We start from the raw sequence: 24,083 nt of genomic DNA on the forward strand, positions 1-24,083 counted from the left end.
GGGATATACCCACGTTATTCATCTTTTCCAGGACCTCAGTGAAGGAAGATATGTAGTTGCCCCCAGAAGTACGTACGAACTTACAGGTGGATCTGGTATCTGAAGCCAAACAGGCATCATCTGGAAACAACCAGCATGGAAACATGAGACCAGAGTCAAGAATCCGACGGGTTTAGCTCTGACTGGTTCCAAATAGGAAAAGGAACACGTCAAGGCTGTATATTATCACCCTGCTTATTTAACTTATATGCAGAGTACATCATGAGAAATGCTGGACTGGAAGAAACACAAGCTGGAATCAAGATTGCCGGGAGAAATATCAATAACCTCAGATATGCAGATGACACCACCCTTATGGCAGAAAGTGAAGAGGAACTCAAAAGCCTCTTGATGAAAGTGAAAGTGGAGAGTGAAAAAGTTGGCTTAAAGCTCAACATTCAGAAAACGAAGATCATGGCATCCAGTCCCATCACTTCATGGGAAATAGATGGGGAAACAGTGGAAACAGTGTCAGACTTTATTTTGGGGGGCTCCAAAATCACTGCAGATGGTGACTGCAGCCTTGAAATTAAAAGACGCTTACTCCTTGGAAGGAAGGTTATGACCAACCTAGATAGCATATTCAAAAGCAGAGACATTACTTTGCCAACAAAGGTCCGTCTATTCAAGGCTATGGTTTTTCCTGTGGTCATTTATGGATGTGCGAGTTGGACTGTGAAGAAGGCTGAGCACCGAAGAATTGATGCTTTTGAAGAGTGGTGTTGGAGAAGACTCTTGAGAGTCCCTTGGACTGCAAGGAGATCCAACCAGTCCATTCTGAAGGAGATCAGCCCTGGGATTTCTTTGGAGGGAATGATGCTGAAGCTGAAACTCCAGTACTTTGGCCACCTCATGCGAAGAATGGACTCATTGGAAAAGACTCTGATGCTGGGAGGGATTGGGGGCAAGAGGAGAAGGGGACGGCAGAGGATGAGATGGCTGGATGGCATCACTATATCAATGGACATGAGTCTGAGTGAACTCCGGGAGTTTGTGATGGACAGGGAGGCCTGGTGTGCTGCAATGCATGGGGGTCACAAAGAGTTGGACACGACTGAGCGACTGAACTGAACTGAACTGAAGGTTGACAGCGTGGGCTTCCCAGGTGGCTCAGCGGTAAAGAACCTGCCAGTGCAGGAGATGCCAGTTCTATCCGTGGGTGGGGAAGATCCTTTGGAGGAGGAAATGACAACCCACTGAAGTGTTCTTGCCTGGGAAATCCCATGGACAGAGGAGCCTGGCGGGCTACAGTCCATGGGGATCACGAACAGTTGGACATGACTTAGGGACTAAACCACAACAACAGCATTAGAGTGTGGACCCTTGGGGCTACTGAATTGGCTCAGAGCCGATCCCCGAAGAGGATCCCCAGAAAAGATTTCGGGAAGAGCTGGCCTCCCTGGGGCCTGGGTGACACCACCGCCCGAAGCCTGTGCACGGCAAGATGACACTGGACGTCTCACTGAGTCTCTCACTGTCCCCCGTCCTTGGCCAGGTCCTCGGCCTCCACGGGAAATGACTCGACTCTGAAGAACCAGAAAAGCAATGCTCACCACCTATGGAAGCTTCTCCACACAGGAGAAGGCTCTTACCCCACACCACGCCTGGTTCAGGGCTCGGGTTTTGTGCCTTGGGATGTTAGCACATTTAACCCTCCAATCGACCCTGAGAAGCCAGTGTAAGTGTCTTCATTTTACCAATGAGGAACCAGGGCCCAGAGAGTCTGGGGTAAAAGGAAAAGAAACCAAGGGACTTCCCTGGTGGTCCAGAGGCTGAGACTCCGTGCTCCCAAGGTGGGCGGCCCAGGTTTGATCCCTGGTCGGGGAGCGTGCTGCCAACTGGGAGTTCGTATGTCACAACTAAGACCCAGTGAAGCCAAACAAATAAATACTGATGAAAGAGAAACGTAGCTGGGAAGTTCCTGGAGCTGGGGCTTGACCCCAGGACGGAGGCTCCAGACAGGCCTCCTACCCCAAGCCTCTCCCACTGTCGCCCTTAGCACGTCTGTCTGAACTATGGGTGTTGGCGCCCCACACTCAGGGCGCCCACCAGGCACTGTCAGCGCTTGAGAAAGTGAGGATGGCAGAGTCAACTTCGAGGCACAAGGGAGGCCCTTCAGGGTCCACTAGGGAGAGGAAGGGCCGCCAGGAAGGAGACAGGCAGGCACGCAGATCAACAGTCTGTGCTCTGCAAGAACGAGTGGCGAGAGTCACGTGGCGCCTGCTTGAGACCCCGCGCTGACGTCCTGCTGCACTGGGGGTAAAGCCCGGGTTCTCCAGCTCAGCTCTCCCCCTCACCTCCGCCCAGGTGCCGCCAAGCCCGGCCCCGGCCCCGCGTCCTGCAGCCTGTCTCCCGAGAGAGAGACCTTCCGGAGTAACGCACTGAAAACAGCACCCCCCACGTGTCTGTCCTCCCACTGGCCTGCTGAGCCCCCAGGGCAAGACTCGCCACTTGTTCCGCCAAGTGCAGGCCGGGAGCATCGCAGTGTCTGTCAACTGGTCAGCACTGGCATAAAAAGGTTCTGAATGTACAAAAAAAAAAAATCTATCAAATAGTAGAAGAATGGGAGGAAGGGAAGGAAGAAGAAAGAAAGGGACAAAAGGAAAGTGCGCTTTTTTTCTTCATCCAGAAAAGCACTCTTCAAAAATTTGCCAAGAGGGCAGATCATATGTTAAGTGCTCTTCATCATTCAACCAACCCGTCGGGAGGTTGGGAGGAAACTGGTGAGTGATGGATTGTGTTTCCGGCATTGACTGAGGTGATACCATTTAATGAGTATTAATCATCATCATTGGAGAAGGCAATGGCAACCCACTCCAGTACTCTTGCCTGGAAAATCCCATGGACAGGGGAGCCTGGTAGGCTGCAGTCCATGAGATCGCTAAGAGTCGGACATGACTGAGCGACTTCACTTTCACTTTTCTCTTTCATGCACTGGAGAAGGAAATGGCAACCCACTCCAGTGTTCTTGCCTGGAGAATCCCAGGGAAGGGGGAGCCTGGTGGCCTGCCGTCTATGGGGTCGCACAGGGTCGGACACGACTGAAGCGACTTAGCAGCAGTAGCAGCAGCAGCAGCATCATCATAATTATTACTGACCACCGAGAGCCCCTCCTCCGCCATCCCCATGAGCCACGCTTGCCTGCGAGCCCTCAGCATTAGCTAACCCTGCTCGTCACCACACAGACTAACGCACGCCCGGCCAGAGCAGAGATGCCTGCTGTTTCAAAAACACTCCCGGGGTCTGGATCAACCTCCATCGTGACGGTGCTGTAGCACGGCTTCTCTCTTGCCCACCGCCCCCATCTGACCCTCACGGGCCCCAGACTAGAGCTGAGGACTATTTAACCTAAAATTCTGTTGAAACACTGTTGCCACAAGTTCAGTTTAAAAGAATGCCAAAAGTTAAATGGAACTGCAAAATAGAAAATGGAATTTTATTCATCATAAAATTTGGTGACTGGAGTAAGTCAGCTTCAACAGCAAATGATGACCAGGTGGAAAGCTATATTGTGCCAATTCCAGGGTAGAATGAGAAGTCCTGCTGGGTATTTTTAAAGGCCTTGGAGGTGAACCACACGGATTTCTTGTGTCCAGGTTCACTTCAAAAATATACCATTTTCTTTTGTGTCCATTCCAGTATATTAGGCAAACTCTTTTTCTATTTACCCCTTCAAAATAAGGTCATACTTTGGTCCCATAAAAGAGAGACAAAGACTTCTGAGATAAAGATGGAGAAGAGAGAACGAGTGTTAAAAGGATTTGAATAATAATTTAAAAAATTAAATATTTGTTATTTCAGGAAGACGTGAAAATGATCGCCTCTGGCTTCCCTGGTAGCTCAGTTGGTAAGGAATCCACCTGCAATGCAAGAGGTCCCAGTTCAATTCCTGGGTTGGGAAGATCCCCTGGAGAAGGGATAGGCTATCTACTCCAGCATTCTTGGGCTTTCTTGGTGGCTCAGCTGCTAAAGAATCCACCTGCAATGCGGGAGACCTGGGTTCAATTCCTGGGTTGGGAAGATCCCCTGGAGAAAGGAAGGCTACCCACTCCAGTGTTCTGGCCTGGAGAATTCCATGGACTGTACAGTCCATGGGGTCACAGAGAAATGAATCGAACACGACTGAGCGACTTTCATTTTAAACTTTTCAGGTGAAATTTCAAGAACCATCTACAGTGAGCAGAGTGGCAGAGGCCCTGGGTTCTGAGCAGGGAGAGGCGGAGAGGTGCGGGCAGAAACTGCAGAGCGAGTTCCCGGACCATCCACTAGGTGGCGCATGAACCCAGGACAGAGGGGAGTCAGCCGTGACGGCGGGCGCGTTCGAGGAAGGGGTGGACCGGGGAGGCCGAGAGGCAGCGACGTGGGGTCAGCGCGGCCAGGGTCATGGCCCCACTGACCCTCAGGGTCTCAGTACGTTTGAGCGGCAGTAACAGGACACAGCAGACTGGGCGGCTGATAAACAACAGAAATGTACTGCTCACCGTTCTGGGGGCCGGAAGTCTAAGACTGGGGCGCCAGGGTGGGCAGGGGAGGACCCTCCGACAGGATGAAGCAGCTACAACACAGGCTGGGGGTCACCTGGTGGGACATCAGGGCGACGTCCAGGGGACAGAGTTGGGGTTCCTCCGCCAGGCTCCTCTGGGGTTCGAGAGAGTTGAGCGTCTCCTCTGGAGAGGAATCCAAGCTGCTGCCCATAGGTACGTGTATGCGTGCATGCTCAGTCCCTTCGGTCATGTCCGACTCTGCGACTCCATGGACCGCAGTCCACCAGGCTGCTCTGTCCATGGGATTCTCCACGCACGAATACCAGAGCGAGTTGCCATGCCCTCCTCCAGGGGATCTTCCCCACCCCGGGATCGAACCCACATCTCCTGCATTGGAAGGCAGGTTCTTTACCGCTGGGCCACCTGGAAATTTCGTCTCTCTCAAATTCATGTGTTTTGATTACATTTGGAGGTAGGAACTTTAAAGAGGCAATTAAAGCTTCTTTATGAGAAGAAGAGACACCAGGGATGCGCACTCACAGAGAGAAGGCCATCAAGCCAAGAGAGAGGCCTCACCAGAAACCAGACTGCAGGCGCCTCAAGAACTATGAGAAACACACTTCTGCTGTTTACGCTGCCGGTGTGGGGTACTTTGTTAACAACAACCCTAGCAAAGTACAATAATACTCCCTGGATACCCAGACAGACTAGCTCTCATTCTTTTTTTTTTTTGCAATAACACAGGAGGCAGGGGTGAGATGGGGAGGGTACAAGTCAAAAGCACCCACGCTGACAAAACTTCTAAGGGTTCTGATCTCTCGTCTGGAATACCCACCGGACAGACAACAACTTCAGTGAAGGTTCCCTGAAATTTACAGCCACCACTGCAAAAACAGAACCCCCGCCCACCACACACACCCTTATCCCCAACAAACCACACTGCTACCGAGTGTTGAGGGTCAAAATGTGGATGTGGTGAAGTTTTTCTTCAGAGATGCAGACTGTAAACTCTGGATTTGCCAAAGATACCAAATAAGAAAACCAGATTTACACTGTTAGAAAAGTGTAGGTCTGGGCTTCCCAGGCGGCTCAGTGCGAAAGAATCCACCTGCCAAGGTAAGAGACAGGGGTTCTATCCCTGATCCGGGAAGATCCCATATGCCGTGGAGCAACTAAGCCCACGTGCCACAACTACTGAGCCTGTGCTCTCGGGCCCGGGACCCACAACTACTGAGCCCATGAAGCCCTAGAGCCGTGCTCCGCAACAGGAGAAGCCACCGCAACGAGAAGCCCACGCACCACAGCTAGAGCGCAGTTCTCGCAAAGCAACGACCGCTGAGCACAGCCAAAAATAAAAACAAGTAAAATTGTGTTTTAAAAAGTGACAGTTGCTCAGCTGTTCGACTCTTTGCGACCCCAGGGACTGTAGCCCACCAGGCTCCTCTGTCCAAGGGAAGGTGCGTTTCCCTTCTCCAGGGGATGTTCCCGACCCGGGGATCAAACTCAGGTCTCCTGCACTGCAGGCAGATTCTTTATCATCTGAGCCACCAGGAAAGCCCTTTTTTTATTTAAAGCATACAACTAAAAATAAAAAAGCCAGTCTAGATCCCTGCCATCAGCATAAGTCAAGTGCATTCAGAGGCATGTCCTTACTGAAACACATGGGCCAGCATCTTCCTCAAAGTCAGAAGACGTCTGAGGCAGACCCACAGACCACGATCTCTCTTGACCCTGAAGAGTAACCGACAAAGCTCATCGTGTCTGAGATGGCGGGACCACATCCCAGGGTGCAGAGACCCACGTGAAAGCACAGCGCCGGGTGCCCGGGGCCAGGCGGGTGCGGAGCATCGAGATGTTCGTATCCTCGCTAACGGTGCCCAGGACGAGGCGCCGGGGAAGTCTGGCCTTCCTGCCCTCAATCTCGGGGTCACCATTCTTCTCAAAACAAATGTAAATGAGGCAAAAACTGGTGTGATTCAGAGCAGATGCACCTGGGGGCCAGAGTTAGTTCTCAGCTCTCCACATCACGGTGTGACCCAGGGCAGCACTGCAGGTGCCAAGACGAGGCATCAAACGGGCAGAGAGAGAATTCCTCTGCCCGCTTCCGCTCCTCCCGCTGACTTCTGGAAACACGTTACTACCTGCCTTTTGCACTAAGATAGTGTTGCCACCGTTCTCGCCCTTAGACAGGCAACCACGTCCAGGCCAACTCACTGGCGCTGGCTCCTCTTCATTGTCTCTACTTTCACAGTTACCTGCTACTCAAGGCAACTAAGAGTGGCTCTCCCCAGTACAGGAATCACATAAAACTCCACTTTTAGGACTTCCCTGGTGGCTCAGTGGCTAAGAGTCCACACTCCGAATGCAGGGGGGCCTGGGCTCAATCCCTGGTCAGGGAACTAGATCCCATATGCCACACCTAAGACCCAGCACAGTCAAAAATAAAAAAATTATTTTTAAATAAATAAAAGAACATTGGATGCCCCTCAGACTCCACTCTTCCTTCCTTAGTCAAAGTCACTCAGTTGTGTCTGACTCTTTGCGACTCCATGGACTATACAGTCCATGGAATTGCAAAAACACTGGAGTTGGTAGCCTTTCCCTTTTCCAGGGGATCTTTCCAACCCAGGGGATCAAACCGGGGTCTTCCGCATTGCAGGCGGATTCTTCACCAGCTAAGCTACCAGGGAAACCCTCTTCCTTCCTTAGCCATGAGGTTATTTTTGGGAGAAAACGAGATGGACACGTTGTCTCCTGAGTAGCCGGGGAGGCCTTGGGACGGATGTCAGCCACACAAGTGGGAACCTGTGTGCACTTTCTAGGAAGGGTCCTCACTGCTTGGGGGAGCGGAAAGGTTCATCTTCTTTGTGCCAGAGATCCATTGCATTGTCTGGTGATGAAGCCCATGGGTCTCTTCTCAGAAAAATGTTTTCAAATACATAACATAAAACACTCAAGATTACAAAGGAAACTGATTACACTAAAACAGAATTAACAAAATGTAAACAAAGACAAGTGACAAACTAGCACACAGGATTTTACATTTTCTCATTACAAAACTATTTTCAAGCAGCAATGACATCATGAGACCTTTTTCGTATCACGGTTACAGGAGCCAGTGACTTCCAGTGCTCGCCTGGCTGAGACGCCTAAGGTTTCTACGATTCGCTGCTACTTTCACCGTTACAGAAAATGCCATCTAAGCAACCACCAACAGATGAGTGGACAAAGAAGATACACACACACACACAGACACACAGACATACACACACACACACACACACACACACACACACACACAGAGGAATATTATTCAGCCATGAAAAAGAATGAAATTTTGCCATTAGAAGCAACACAGACGGACTCAGAAGGTACCATGCTTAGTACAGAAAAGAACAAATACTATATATCACTTGTATGTGGAATCTTAAAATAAAACAAACAGATGAACATAGCAAATGAATAACAGGCTCACGGATACAGAGGACAACTAGGGGTTACCAGTAGGGAGAGAGAATGGGAAGGGGCAAAATGGAGGGAAGGTAAGAGGTACATGTGACGATGGGCAAAATAAACCGCAGGGGAACACTGTGCACAGAGACCCAGCCAGCGTCACAGTGACTTCATACCCAACACAGCCCACAAACACGCTGAGTCACTGTGCTGCACACCCGGAACTAATAACATTGTAAACAATACTGCAACTAAAAAAAATAAATGCAGGATTTCCCCGGTGGTCCAGTGGTTAAGAATCCACTTGCCAATGCAGGGTGCGTGGGTTTGATCCCTGGTCCAGGAAGAGTCCACCTGCCACAGGGTAACTGAGCCTGTGCCCCGCAACAAGAGAAGCCACTGCAACGAGAAGCCTGCGCATCACAATGAGAGAAAGCCCCCATGCAGCAAGAAGACCAGCACAGCCAGAAACAAAGGTAATTAATTAAAAAATAATAATAAAAAGTGAAGGCAATACTGAATACTAAATTTCAGAGGCTAGAGGAAAAAGTTGTAACTTTTTTCCCAAGTTCAGATCCCTGATTCCTACCTAAGGAAATGGCGGAAGTTTCTCCTTTGCCCCCTCCTCATTCCTGATACCTGGGATGAGAATGAGATGGCTGGACCTGAAACAGCCATTTTGTACAACGAGGCAAGACAGAAGAAGCCCTACTCTCTAGTAACCATGGAGCCACACACTGGCCCAGCCTGCCTACCTCTGGGCAGAAAGGTGATTTCTATCATATTAAGCCACAGCTGGTTGGTTTATTCTTTATTATATAAAGCCACTCAAACCTAACCTTTCATCAAGAGCCTCTTGATGAAAGTAAAAGAGGAGAGTGAAAAAGCTGGCTTAAAACTCAACATTCAAAAAACAAAGATCTTGGCATCCAGTCCCATCACTTCATGGCAAATAGATGGGGAAACAATGGAAAAGGTGACAGACTTTATTGTCTTGGGCTCCAAAATCAATGCAGATGGTGACTGCAGCCACAAAATTAAAAGACGCTTGCCCCCAGGAAGAAAAGCTACGACCAACCTAGGCAGCATATTAAAAAGCAGAGACATTACTTTGCCAACAAAGGGCATTCTAGTCAAAGCTATGGTTTTTCCAGTGGTTATGTATGGATGTGAGGGTTGGACCATAAAGAAAGCTGAGCGCAGTAGAACTGATGCTTCTGAACTGTGGTGTTGGAGAAGACTCTTAAGAGTCATTTGGACTGCAAGGGGATCCAACCAGTCCATCCTAAAGGAAATAGTCCTGAATATTCATTGGAAGGACTGATGCTAAAGCTGAAACTCCAATACTTTGGCCATCTGATGTGAAGAACTGACTCATTGGAAAAGACCCTGAGAAAGATGCTGAGAAAGATTAAAGGCAGGAGGAGAATGGGACGACAGAGGATGAGATGGTTGGATGGTATCACCGACTCAATGGACGTGAGTTTAAGCAAGCTCCGGGAGTTGGTGATGGACAGAGAGGCCTGGCGTGCTACAGTCCCTGGGGTTGCAAAGAGTCAGACACGACTGAGCGACTGAACTGAAACCTAACCTTAACTGCTGTACATTTTCTGAGCGGTGAGGTTGTCAACAGGTTGCACCTGATCATTAGCAACCTTCACTCATCTTTGAGAGACACACTCTCCCTTATGTACAAAAGTGATTCCTCCAGAGATACAAAGGAAACCCAACTAGAAACCTCCTCTGTAGCTGACGGCCTTGCAGGAAGCAAACCCTGAAACCACGAAGGACGGAAGTTTCCCTCGGCCTCCCTGCTGCTCCACCTCCGTGTCTTTAGGGCAGGAGTCCTCAACCCCCGAGCTGGTACAGTTCAAGACCTGCTGGGAACCAGGCCACACAGCAGGAAGGGAAAGGCAGTGAGCGAGCGAACCTTCGTCTGCATTCACAGCTGCTCCCCATCACACGCCTAACTGCCTGAGCTCTGCCTCCCCTTACATCGGGGGAGGCATAATAAAGGTAAAGAGCCTGAATCATCCAGAAACCATCCCTGCCCCCTGGGTAAATGGAAAAATTGTCTTCCATGAAACTGGTCCCTGGGGGCGTAAAGGCTGGGGGCTCCTACTTTAACAAAACGATGCATGAACCCAGGTATCAGGTTTCACAGCTCAGGGAGCTTACACACCACACTTCAAGTCCACAACCAGGCACCCACACACCTGACTTCCTCCCAGACTCTGTAAAGTCACGGTCATGCAGGAGCCAGCGCGAAGGCACTGACTCCAGGATGTGCAGGCCCCAGGGTCACCCAGGGATGGCGGACGCTGCCCAGAAAGTACTTACTAACTGTCATGGACTCTGGTACTGAGGCAGAAGGTAACAGGCTGCTCAGAGGACTCTCCTGGCCTGGAGGACTGGCTTCCACACTGGAAAGGCAAGCAGAGGGAAGTTAAGAGTCAGCCACTTAAAACATGCCACCTCGACATTCAAAACACATGCAGCCGGCCCTGAGCTCATTTAGGTTTCCCAACTCAAAGGAAGGGAAGGCGCCCTTTGCAGTCACAGTCCATCCTCTCTATGTGTATATTCCATATCTGGAAATTCGCCTACTCCCTGAAGTTTACCCGTAACCCCAAAATCCCACACTCTCGGGGCTGACATGGTCATCCGTGAACACGTACATGCGTGCGTGTGCACTCAGTCACTTCAGTCGTGTCCGACTCTTTGCGGACTATAGCCAGGCAGGCTCCTCTGTCCACAGGATTCTCCAGGCAAGAATACTGGAGTGGGTTGCTATTTCCTCCTCCAGGGGATCTTCCCGACCCAGGGATCGAACCAAAAAGTCTCTTACATCTCCTGCATTGCAGGCAAGTTCTTTACACTAGCACCTCCTAGGAAGCCCGAAGTGCTGTCTGTTGCTCCTAAGCACAGGACGCTGTGGTGCCTCTTGGAGGAAGCCTGTGTGAGGCAGCCTCTATTCAGCCTGATGGTGCAGTGTGCTAAAGAACCCGCCTGCCAATGCGGGAGATGCAAGAGATGTGGGCTGGATCCCTGGTATGGGAAAATCCCCTGGAGGAAGGCACGGCAACCCACTCCAGTATTCTTTGCTCGGAGAATCCCATGCACAGAGGAGTCGGGTGGGCTACAGTCCATGGGCTCGCAAGAGAGTCAGACACGACTGAAGCAACTCAGCACACACACATACACAATGACACTGCTGTTGGTCATGAGTTCCCTTTCAGTGAATCAACAGCAGATGTTAGATGAAATGTCTTTAAACAGGAGCAGACAGAAAACAAAGGTACTTACTGATCCAGTTGTGACCAGACACACTCCTAGGAACCTAGGAGCAATGACTCCGTCTTGAGAGAACACTACCACCAGATAAAATGAGCACTGATTGTGTAGTTACAAAGAATTTGCAACATGGAAAAATAATCCTTCACATCATGAAAACAGCTAGGGGAATACCCAGTGGCCCACACGGTCAAAGCTATGGTTTTTCCAGTAGTCATGTATAGATGTGAGAGTTGGACCATAAAGAAGGCTGAGCGCCAAAGAACTGATGCCTTCAAACTGCAGTGTTGGAGAAGACTCTTGGGAGACCCTTGGACAGCAAGGGGATGAAACCAGTCAAGCCTAAGGGAAGTCAATCATGAATATTCACTGGGAGGACCGATGCTTCCTGTGGGTGACACCAGCCCCTCCTGGCACCGCACTAACGTGTACAAGCCTCCTACAGGCAGCGCCTCTCCGAAAGCAGGGTGAGACTGGAGCGCCAAGCACAGGCAGAGGGAAACAGCGCCCACACCCAGGGGCCGAGGTTGAAAATGCAGATGCTGTATCTCAGGGACACCAAATTAAAGCCAAGGAGGAAGGAGAGGGCTGTAAAGGCAGCGAGGATCACAGCGGCAGCAGGGGCTCCTCAGTGTCCATCTCAGCTCTGCCACCTAATGTCCAGTGACTCTGAACAGCTCAGCTTTCCCTTGACATACTTAGATTTGATTAAAAAAAAAACCAACCTGACGTGGTGCGTGTGTGCTTCAGTCATATCTGACTCTGCCAGGCAGGCTCCTCTGTCCAAGCGATTCTCCAGGCAAGGATACTGGAGTGGGTTGCCATTTCCTTCTCCAGGGCATCTTCCTGACCCAGGGATCGAACCCTCGTCTCCTTCACTGCAGGCAGATTCTCTATCACTGAGCCACCTGGAAAGCCCCAGGCACTTCACAAATACCTGATACCAAGGTGGTTCCAATACTACGTGTGTGTGCGCTCAGCTGTGTCTGACTCTTTGTAATCCCATGGACTGCAGCCCGCCGGGCTCCTCTATGGGATTTTCCAGGCAAGACTACTACAGTGGGGTGCCATTTCCTTCCCCAGGTTTAAATATTACATAATACTAAAAGTGTGAAGTGTAATACTAAAGTTGTCCAATGGTTTATTGCCAAATATTAAATCAAGCACATTATGACCGTGGAAGCACCTAGCCATGGCCCCCCAAGAAGGAAAAGTAAAGCCGGCAGCAAAGGAACTGTGACCGACACCAGGTCTCGGGCCTGAGACCCTTGGCCACTCGGTGCCCTCGGACGTCAGACCAAAGCTGAACTGAATCCCTGTGAAGTGAGGCCCTGCCCATCAAGCAGGGGGACTTTCCAAAAGAGGAAGGGCGGAGCTGTGAAGAGGGCAGCCCGGCCCCAGAGCCAGCCGGGGGCGGGGCCTGCGCGCTCACCTGTACCGGGGTCCCGGCTCCGGGAGGATGTGGTCCTCGGGTCCCGTCCCGTTCTCCAGGCTCCCGAGGGGGGCATCTGCACAGACAGCAGCCACAGAGACGGTCAGGGTTCTGCTCTCACCCTCAGCTGCCCCATGAGACAGACACTGGCTCGCCTGCTAACTCCGCTGACGTGCAAAGCCTTCCCCACCTGCACACTGGACTTCCGTCTACCGCCCATTTCATTTTTTTCGGCCGTCATCTGGGACTTGGCATCAGTCACTGGCTGGAGGCCCTGTTCTCCCACTTCGGCTTTTTTTTCCCTTCACTGAAGCATGGCTCCCACACAATACTCTTATCAGCTGCAGGTGTACAGCATGGCGACTCAGCACTTACATTGGAAACTGATTACATTACATATTGATCACCGCAATAAATCCAGCAACTACCTGTCACCCACGGTTATTACAACAGTACTGACTACATTCCCTATGACTTTATTTATTAACCTTTCTGATCTTGAGCCACCTGGAATTATGCATGAAGTTCATATCCAAGAACAACCTCAGAACCAGAGAATAATAAATCAGCTGTTAGACAAAAGGGCTCCCGCCTGCAATGTCTGGAGAAGGCCACGCGGGGGCAGCAGCGTCCACCTGTCACAGCCGCGTGACTGCCACTCTGTCAAGAGCCCTGCACCAAGCCGGAAAGGCATTTGGAAGACGGGAGGCCATAAGTCATCTCGACAGACAACAGGCACGAGGCAGCACGGGCCTTCATAGATGTACTGGCTGCTGCTCGTGTCTCTTTCCAGGAAAAAGTGCAAAATCCGTGCCCCTGGGGGACATCAAGGCCAATGTCGCTCAGGAGAACACCTGCGCGCTAGACAAAGTCCTGGCATGTCCAGGCCCCCAACCAGGCCTGGGTCGGGACAGGGGACAGAAGGGAGCTCATCTGGCTCCCTAAGCCATCTGTCCTGTGACCTCCTCCGTTTTCACCTGCTCAGGATTCCCCGCTCTTAAGGGGCTGAAAAAGGGAATCCTAAGAGGAAAAGCATTCTCTCGCTTTCCCTTCCACCCGCTGTCCGCACGAAGCTACTCCACTCACTCCCGCCTCTTATTTCTCTTAATTTATATTAGAGTTGCTTTACAATGCTGTGTTGGTTTCTACTACACAGCACAGTGAATCTGAGATATATATATATATATTCCCTCTTTTTTGGATTTCTTTCCCCTCTGGGTCACCACAGAGCACTGAGTTCCCTGCACTACACAGCCGGGATCTGAATGGCATGCCCGCCAGGCCACGGCTCCTCCAGCTCTGATTCTAGCATCTGTGAGCAGCCTGAGGATAACACGCCTTCCCGTGCAATGCTCCCACCAACAGCGGGTGTGCCCCTAAGGCTGTCACAAGCTTCCAAGACTCCTGGCAGCTTCGTTACTGTAGTAAATCAAAAAGCTGGCAGACGGGCTCACACCCTGTATCCCTGGTGAGGACGGTCTAGACCAGCTGGAGCTCAGGGTCCACTCACCAGGGACAAGATGGAGCCTCTGGGCCTGGGAGGCTGACAGCCCGAGGAGGGATAGAGAGAAACCTGCCAGGTCAGGGGACGCCTCCCGGCGAGGATCCCGGAGGCCAGCCAGAATGCCGGGTTCTGTGACTGAACCCCAACGTGAACAGCACACAGCCAAGCCCTGGGGGCAGCCTGACATGCCAGCCCAGCGACAGTTCACGACCCGGCCAAAAGGCCCATCAGTGGGGAGTAGAATAAGGGGTGTGGACCCTAACTCAGATGCTATGAACGAGCCCTGGAAACCCCCCAGGGGTCCTAGACGCACGTGAGGACCACCTACTTCCTGTCAGCCACCCCCACTTCTCAGACACTCTGCCCCAATCTGCACTGCCCCTGCGCAGGCAAGGGCGAGGTGACCATATCCCCAGCCTGGGGGGGCTCGGACCCAGGCTGGTCACCCGAGCAGAAGGAGGGCAGGGGCTCCCAGACCGACCCGCCCTGGGCTTCACCGAGACCCAGACAGAAGCTCTGGTTGGTACCGAAGGTGCTCTGCTGGCACCTCAGCCAGGTACAGACCAGATGGGAGGGGGAGAAGGCTGAAAGAACACAGACTGACCAGCGAGGGGAGGAGAGGGGGCAGACCCCACCAGGAAGTGGGGCACAGGACCAGGAGGACTGCAGGCCAGGCCAGGCCCAAAGACGCCCCCCGCCACCCCACTGGTATGAAGCCAGCAGGGAGCCTGCCCAGGCCCTCCTGTGTGCCCAGCCTCTCCTCTCAGACTTCCTCGGGGGAGTTTCGCCCCACGTCTGAACAGTGACTCCCCTTCCTCGCAGGCTGCGGCCAGGAGGGACTGAGCTAACCCAGACAAGCACCACGTGTTCATCGCCACCATCCACACTTCCCCGGAGGGGAGACCAGCCTGGCGGACGGTGGTCACTCACACCAGCAACACTGCCTCACGGGCGGCCACCTGCCCCCCACCCCCCGGCACCTTCGAGGTGACCGCCACGCCCCCCAGCCCCAACTGCACCCGGGAACGGGCCCGCCCTCCCCAAGCTAGTCTGAGGGGGCTTCTGTTCCTCACATGGAGCCATGACAACCGTTTGTCATCCGGCTTAGAATGTCGACAGCTTCCTGAGCAGCCGGTGGGCCCCCGTCCCCAGCCGTCCACGGCTTCCTAAACCTGGGCCCACGAGGGTGAGAGGGGCACCCACGCTGCAGGTGCGGGGAGGCCTCGCCAACACAGTGGGGCTGCGGGGGCACCGGAACGACCAGGCACCACGCACACCCACCCGGCCGGGAGCGCCGGGCTCAGCCACGACTCCCACCTGCACCCCGACACCTCCCACCCCGACCTGCTCTAGCTAAAGAAAATAATAACAAACCACACGCGCGTCCCCTCAGTCACAAGGAACGGGCCAGAAAGGCTTGCCCACTTTTCGGCAAGCTTACTCCCTGACCCCCACGCCCTCAGCTGCCAAGGGTGCGAAGGTCTTTAGAGCTATGGGTTCTGACCTCCATACTCCTGAGAGGCAAAAATAATGGTCACCGTTTGTAATCTGCCTGTACACCACCAAGTTCGACAGATCGCTGACAAGAAAGGAAGCGGGCCTGGGGGCTCCCAGGTGACATGCCAACTCCTGCTCAGGCGAGAGCACCGCAAAATACCCTGGTTCAGTGAGGAGACAAGCCAAAGCCACTGGGGCTCCCCTGCTGAGAGGGGCTACCTGCCCTGAGCCCCCGCCTCCCCGCCTCCCTTCCCCCCACCCCTGCCCACAGACGTGACAACTGATCCGGCCTCTCCTGCCGCTGCTCCAGCCACAACCCGTGAGGGAGGCAGGGAGGAACCAGGGACACCCACCTGCAGGCCCGTAGGAGCCCACGCCGCTGACGGGGAAGAGCACCTCGGCATGGCCGTGCAGCACTTGCAGTGGGGCCCAGCCATGCATCTGGGAGAGGCAGGCGCCTGCGTCCAGCGGCCTGAGGGAGAGAACACAGCTGTGGGTCAGGGCCTCACCCGGCCCCCCCAGGGAACCACCCAGGCCGGGAGGGGCTGAGAATATGAGGAGGCCCGGGCGGGAGCCGGGAGCTGGCCCTCCTGTGCTCGCTCCTTTAGCCCATGTGTACTGAGCCCCTCCTACCTGCCAAGCAGTGAACACACACATGCGTGCATGCACACTCACGCACACACACACGAGCCGGCCAACAAGGTCCATCCTGCCCTCATGGAGCTTACAGTCTGCTGGAGGTGCAGACATGAAGTACGTGTGTGCGTGCTAAGTCACTTCAGTCACATCTGACTCTGACGCCATGGACTGTTCCACCAGACTCCTCTGTCCATGGGATTCTCCAGGCAAGAATACTGGAGTGCGTTGCCATACCCTTCTCCAGGAGGATCTTCCCGACCCAGGGATCAAACCCACGTCTCTTACATCTCCTGCACTGGCAGGCGGATTCTTTGCCACTAGCACCACCTGGGAAGCCCGACATGAAACATATGATCCCACAAACAAGTGAGAAACGGCAGCGCGGGTCATGGGGCTGGTCGGGAAGGTGGTGGAAGGATTCCACGAAGAAGGGAGGTTTGAAGTGAGTGGGGAGGGAAGCGCTGGGGCCACGAGGGGAGGTGGAGGGGGGAACAGGGATGGAAGTGGGGGGCCGCACGTGCCAGGGCTGAAGCAAGAGGAGGCCCCACGGGCTCTGGCTTCTCCAATAAGCCTGGGCCAGTGTCCCTCTGCCTCACTGGTTCTCAAACCCTCAGGAGTAAAAGGACAGAACCAGTCCAGGCCGTGTCTGGGCCACTTCCAAGAAAGGGGGTCAGCTCGAATATTAACCAGGCTCATATGATCTGTTACAGTGTAAACTTACCCACCACTGCCAAACTAGCCTGTTCGACCTTTGTAACGCCAGGCTGGTTTGGTTACGTGGGTTTGAGAAAGTATCTGCCCACTGCAGCATCTACTTCTGGGCAAGAAGCCAACAGTGATAAACACCAAGATGCGTCTGTGCAGGACTTGAAGGTTTATAAACTCAAGTCGTAAATCAGATGTAAAGAAGTCCACAGCAGATCACAGTCACAGCTACTTAATGGAGGGAGGGAGGCAGAGAGGAGGAGGAGGAGGAGGAAGGAAAAGGAGAGGAAGGGGAGGGGAAAGGAGGGGACAAAAACAACTCAGAGAGATCAGGCGACTGGTCCAAGTTCATCACTTGGCCGGGACCAAGGCTGGTAGAATTCAGCCCAGGTCTTCCAGATCCAGTTACTACGAGTCTCCTGGCCACTGCCCATCACGATACATGATACACGATACATTTCATATGGAGCAGGGATTAACAAAATTTTTTTGAAAAGGACCAGACAGTCAATACTTTAGGCTGTGTGGCCATTGTGGCTGTTCAGTAGCTAAGTCGTGTCCAATTCTTTGCAACCCCATGGACTGCACCACGCCAGGCTTCCCTGTCCTTCACCATCCCCTGGAGTTTGCTCAAATTCATGTTCACTGAGGCAGTGATGCTATCTAACCATCTCATCCAGTATGCTTCTTTGTTGAGTTTTTGGTGTTTTGTGTTTTTTTTGACTGGTTTATAAAGCTTTAAAACATGTAACAGCCATTCTTGGCCTGGGGGTAGACTTGGCCAACAGGCTAGTTTGCCAGCTCTTTTTTTAAACTTTTTTAAAATGTTATTTCTTTATTTATGGCTACACTGGGTCTCATTGCTATGTGTGGGCTTTCTCTAGCTGCGGTGAGTGGGGGCTGTGCTGCACTGAGGGGCCAGGCTGCTCATCATGGTGGCTTCTCGCTGCAGAGCATGGGCTCTAAGGAGCTCTAGGGCTTAGCTGCTCCACGGCATGTGGGATCTTCCCGGACCAGCAATTGAACCTGTGTCCCCCCCATTGGCAGGCGGATTCTTAACCACGCTGCCATCAGGAAAGTCCCTGCCAACTCTTCCTTTAAGGCTTGTCCTATAGCCATTCTCCTCTGAGTCCTCTGGAGCTTTTGGCTACACATGTGACACTCAGCAAGACACACAGGGAGAAGTGACCTTGCAGACTTTTGCCAGCTCTGTGACTTAGGCCTGCAGGTAACGCACTCCGTGAGGCATGGGAGAGGAAGCGCCCCACCTGTGTGCCCCGCGGCAGAGCTGGGTGCTAGGGTGCACGTGGCCCTGACTCTACAATCTGTAAAGAACTGCCTGCCTGCCCTGGGCTCCGATCCAGCAGCTGGCAACCAGGGGGACTCCCAGACAGATGCCCAGAGGCAGCCAGGGTGCCCCTCGGGACACGGCAGCAAAACCACAGTCCTTTCCTGGCTGCTATACCGGCTCCAGGTGGGTGGGATTTCCTGCTGTTTCTTTTTGTTGTTGAATCTTTACTTCTGTAATTTTTTTAATTTATCTATTTCTAATTGGAGGATAACTGCTTTACAATGTTGTGCTGGTTTCTGCCGAGCATCAACATGAAGCGGCCACCGGTAATATATATGTTCCCTCCCACCTCCCACTGCATCTCCTTCCTCTAGGTTGTCACCGAGCACCAGGCTGGGATCCCTGTGTCATACAGCAAATTCCCATTGGCTATCTCGCTTATACATGGCGATATGTATGTTTCTATGCTACTCTGCTGTTTCTAAGGGGACATACATCTTGCCACTTTCCGACAACACGTGCAGAGCACAAGGTGAAGTCAGGTCCCACCCGCTGAGGTTCGGACCCACATAAAAGTGGGCAAAGGGAGACTTTTCCTGAGGTAGAAGATGCAAGTTTAAAGAACCAGGGAAGAGGGAAGGCGCCAAGATGGCGGAGGAGTAGGATGGGGAAAACACTTTCTCCCCCACAAATTCATCAAAAGAGCATTTAAACGTCGAGTAAATTCCACAAAACAACTTCTGAATGCCGGCAGAGGACATCAGGCACCCAGAAAAGCAACCCAACTCCTCGAAAGGAGGTAGGAAAAAATATTAAAGACAATAAAAGAGACAAAAGAGGGAGGGACGGAGTTCCGTCCCGGGAAGGGAGTCTTAAAAAGAGAGAAGTTTCCAAACACCAGGAAACTTTCTCACTGCCGAATCCGTGCCGAGCTTTGGAAGCACAGAGGACAACATAACAGGGAGAAAAAATAAATAAACAATTAAAACTCACAGATTGCGAGTCCTACGGTAACTCCTCCAGCGGAGAAGCAGCGCAGACGCCTGCATCCGCCATTAGCAAGCGGGGGCTGGGCAGGGAGGCGCGGCGCGGGCTGCATCGCTGAGAGTAAGAATCTGGCCTGAATACCTTGAGCACTATCTGAGCGAAATAATTTGGGCTAGCAAACCAGACTGTGGGATATCTACCATGCGAAAAGCCAGCCCTAACCTAAGACACCGCCAGCCCACGCACGGAACAAAGGACTAAACAGAGGTAGCCGGCTGCAAACCTTCCCCCTCCGGTGACAGGCAGCCAGAGCCGGAAGGGGGCAATCGCAGCCCCAGAGAGACATTATCTATAAAACTGGCTTCTTTGCTAACTAAAACTTATTGGGGGTCTGGACAGTTAACATCTGCCTGAGAAGGTGCGCCGGTTCTACACCCAGATAACCAAGTGGCGGGGAGGCGATAAGTCGCAGCATTGGCGCTCGCCAAACACCTCATCACCTGAGCTGCTCGGACCTGGGAAGAGCACAAAACGCAGCCCCAACTGAGTCTGCGCCTCTGAGGACTACCTGAGTGCCTGAACCTGAGCGGCTTGGACCTGGGAGGTGCATGCAACCCAGGGCCAGCCTCGGATTGTTCCCGGCGGAACAACCTAGAGCCTGAGCAGTGTGGGCAGGGAGGCTACACGCGCCGTGAGCGGGGGCAGACCCAGTGTGGCTGAGGCACTGCGAGCGCACGCCAGTGTCATTTGTTTGCAGCATCCCTCCCTCCCTCCCCATAGCGCGACTGAACAAAGAGAAGAAATACAGCTCCACCCACCAGAACACCGACACAAGCTTCCCTAACCAGGAAACCTTGACAAGCCACCTCTACATACCCACACACAGCGAGGAAACGCCACAATAAAGAGAACTCCACAAACTGCCAGAATACAGAAAGGACTCCCAAACTCAGCAATTTAAACAAGATGAAGAGACAGAGGAATACCCAGCAGATAAAGGAACAGGATAAATGCCCACCAAACCAAACAAAAGAGGAAGAGATAGGGAATCTACCTGATAAAGAATTCCAAATAATGATAGTGAAATTGATCCAAAATCTTGAAATTAAAATGGAATCACAGATAAATAGCCTGGAGACAAGGATTGAGAAGATGCAAGAAAAGTTTAACAAGGACCTAGAAGAAATAAAAAAGAGTCAATATATAATGAATAATGCAATAAATGAAATTAAAAACACTCTGGAGCCAACAAATAGTAGAATAACAGAGGCAGAAGATAGGATTAGTGAATTAGAAGATAGAATGATAGAAATAAATGAATCAGAGAGGATAAAAGAAAAACGAATTAAAAGAAATGAGGACAATCTCAGAGACCTCCAGGACAATATTAAACGCTACAACATTCGAATCATAGGGGTTCCAGAAGAAGAAGACAAAAAGAAAGACCATGAGAAAATACTTGAGGAGATAATAGTTGAAAACTTCCCTAAAATGGGGAAGGAAATAATCACCCAAGTCCAAGAAACCCAGAGAGTCCCAAACAGGATAAACCCAAGGAGAAACACCCCAAGACACATATTAATCAAATTAACAAAGATCAAACAAAAGAACAAATATTAAAAGCAGCAAGGGAAAAACAACAAATAACATACAAGGGAATTCCCATAAGGATAACAGCTGATCTTTCAATAGAAACTCTTCAAGCCAGGAGGGAATGGCAAGACATACTTAAAATGATGAAAGAAAATAACCTACAGCCCAGATTATTGTACCCAGCAAGGATCTCATTCAAGTATGAAGGAGAAATCAAAAGCTTTTCAGACAAGCAAAAGCTGAGAGAATTTTGCACCACCAAACCAGCTCTCCAACAAATACTAAAGGATATTCTCTAGACAGGAAACACAAAAATGGTGTATAAACTCGAATCCAAAACAATAAAGTAAATGGCAACGGGATCATACTTATTAGTAATTACCTTAAACGTAAATGGGTTGAATGCCCCAACCAAAAGACAAAGACTGGCTGAATGGATACAAAAACAAGACCCCTACATATGTTGTCTACAAGAGACCCACCTCAAAACAGGGGACACATACAGACTGAAAGTGAAGGGCTGGAAAAAGATTTTCCATGCAAATTGGGACCAAAAGAAAGCAGGAGTCACAATACTCGTATCAGATAAATTAGACTTTAAAACAAAGGCTGTGAAAAGAGACAAAGAAGGTCACTACATAATGATCAAAGGATCAATCCAAGTAGAAGATATAACAATTATAAATATATATCCACCCAACATGGGAGCACCGCAGTATGTAAGACAAATCCTGACAAGTATGAAAGGAGAAATTAACAATAACACAATAATAGTGGGAGACTTTAATACCCCACTCACACTTATGGATAGATCAACTAAACAGAAAATTAACAAGGAAAAAAAAAAAAAAACAACATGTATCTATAAAGCTCACAAAGCAAAGCACAGTAAAATGAGGTATGGCAATAAAAAAAAAAAAAAAAATCACCACTGAAATCCCATATTGAGCAGGTGATATGCAGGGCAATTTCACATACTTTGTCTTATTTAATCCTAATGGTAGCCCTGTGATAGACATAAAAAAAAAAAAAAAAATGAAAATAAGAGAGGAGAAACTCTATGGGTACCATAAAAAAAAAAAAAAAAAAATAAAGAACCAGGGAAATAAAGAAGGGGCTACTGTGGATATGTGGGCACAAAAAGAAACCAGGTGCCTAGGGTGGAGCATAAATAAAGTGTGGGTACCAGCATTATTTCCTAACAGGCTCCCTGAAGGAGGACCCTAGAGGTTGAGGGTGACTTTCCTTGGCAGTTTTCCTGCAGCTACCATTCATGCTGTATGAGATGGGAATACTTCTGGTATTATCACTTAGTTCTGTGTGCTCTATGTCACAGAGACCTCAACTTAACTAGTACTTATAAGGTTTTAAACTGGGCTCCATGGAGCCCCTCAGGCGAGGCTGTCAAACATAGCCTCCAGGATCCCCCATACATGGACTGGGCTTTCTACCTTTTAGGAACAGTGTTTCACTGCTTAAAATAAAATTTAACTACCAAAAAAAAAAAAAAAAGTGGGCAAAGGATCCCCATTCCTGAGGCACAGACCAATTCAGAATACGGTGCCAATACCAGAATGGATGTTGCTTTTCTTTAGAGAAGATAGTAAAAAAAAAACAAAAACTAGAAAATGCCACAAAGAGGAGGGTAGTGTTAGTTGCTTAGTCGTGTCTGACTCTTTGTGACCCGAGAGACGACAGCCCGCTAGGCTCCTCTGTCCAAGAGATCCTTCAGGCAAGAACACTGGAGTGGGCTGCCATTCCCTTCTCCAGAGGATCTTCTTGACCCAGGGATGGAACCTAGGTCTCCTCCATTGCAGGCAGATTCTTTACCGTCTAAGCCACCAGGGAAGCCAAAGAGGGGGAGAATAACACACCCAAACGCACGTTATCCAAAACATGACTGACCTGGACACGATTGCCTCTTTTTCTCGACTTGCATACTTCTCTTTAAGAGTTTGTGACGCAACTAAATGTAGGTTTTTATAATTTCCTTTTCTCATTCAATGTATAAGTTCATCCTCACACTATGTGGACACTCTCAGATGTCATTTAAGATGTTTAAGATTCTGAACATTAAGATTTAATCTGAACTATGAAACACTCCGCTGTTCACTGTGAGTGGTTCCTCCGCACCTGCACCTTTTGCTCCCCTGCATTGTCTCTCTAACTCAGCACACTGTCATCTGGAGGCAACAGCCTTTGTCCTCAGACCTGTCCTCAGCACGGCTTCCCAGCAGCAGAATTACTAAATCGAGGGGACTAAGCACTGAGGGCAGGAGGAGAAGGGGACGACAGAGGATGAGATGGTTGGATGGCATCAGTGACTCAGTGGACATGAGTTTGCACAAACTCCAGGAGATGGTGAAGGACAGAGAAGCCTGGCGTGCTGCAGTCCATGGGGTCGCAGAGAGTCGGACACAACTGAGTGACTGAACAACAGCAACAGAACATTTCTGAGGCTCCTGAAGTGTCACACTGTTCTCCGCAGAGGCTGTGGACATGGCCGACGCTCGGTCAGGATGACGTGAGCAAGGGTTGGCCTGATCATTGTACAAGTTAATGCTACTGTGTGTCTGGAAGATTCTGAGCACTGAGGGCACAAAGAGCCAGCCGTCCTGGCAGGGTGCTCACCCCGGGCCGCCCTCCACCTAGTTCTCTTTTTCAAACGTGATGAAGATGATGGCAAAGTGCAGGGTCTGGTTTCACTCTGCGTTTACACAGTTGCTATTTAAATGCAACTTTTTTCAGGCTTGTAGTTCTTTTTGAATTATGTTTTCACCCCACTTCTCTGTTGGTTTCATGGAGCACATATAAAGTGACAGGAAAACCCCTTTTTATAATAAAGGTATTATTCTTTTTTAAGAAAAATAATCAGGGGTTTCCCTGGCAGTCCAGTGGTTAAGAGTGCACTTCCACTGCAGAGGGTATGGGTTCAGTCCCTGGTCAAGGATCCCAAATGCCACGCGGCATGGTCAAAAAACAGAAAAGCTACCACTTATAAATCAAATCCACCTAAATCAAATCCCTGACAATTATACAGTAGAAGTGACAAATAGATTCAAGGGATTAGATCTGATGGAGTGCCTTAAGAACTAAGGACGGAGATTCGTCACATTGTACAGGAGGTGGTGATCAAGACCATCCTCAAGAAAAAGAAATACAAAA

At 50.8% G+C, this 24,083-nt stretch overlaps 1 protein-coding gene across 4 annotated transcripts in view; it reads right to left on the reverse strand.

Annotated features, from left to right (window-relative positions):
• Positions 1 to 24,083, reverse strand: part of SNX29 (sorting nexin 29) — a 591,305-nt gene that overhangs the window by 484,370 nt on the left and 82,852 nt on the right. For all 4 annotated transcript variants that reach the window (XM_086375716.1, XM_086375717.1, XM_086375714.1 and 1 more), the window contains 3 exons: positions 16,057 to 16,175; positions 12,703 to 12,778; positions 10,317 to 10,399 (listed from right to left, as the gene is read on the reverse strand). In XM_086375716.1, coding sequence (XP_086231842.1) covers positions 10,317 to 10,399; positions 12,703 to 12,778; positions 16,057 to 16,175 — 278 coding nt within the window. The remainder of the gene's footprint in view (positions 1 to 10,316; positions 10,400 to 12,702; positions 12,779 to 16,056; positions 16,176 to 24,083) is intronic.

Source organism: Bos grunniens, chromosome 25 (genome assembly GCF_055505025.1).
Source record: "Bos grunniens cultivar Pamir isolate PY7600 chromosome 25, Bosgru_T2T1.0, whole genome shotgun sequence".
In the NCBI taxonomy this organism is placed as follows: Eukaryota; Metazoa; Chordata; class Mammalia; order Artiodactyla; family Bovidae; genus Bos; species Bos grunniens.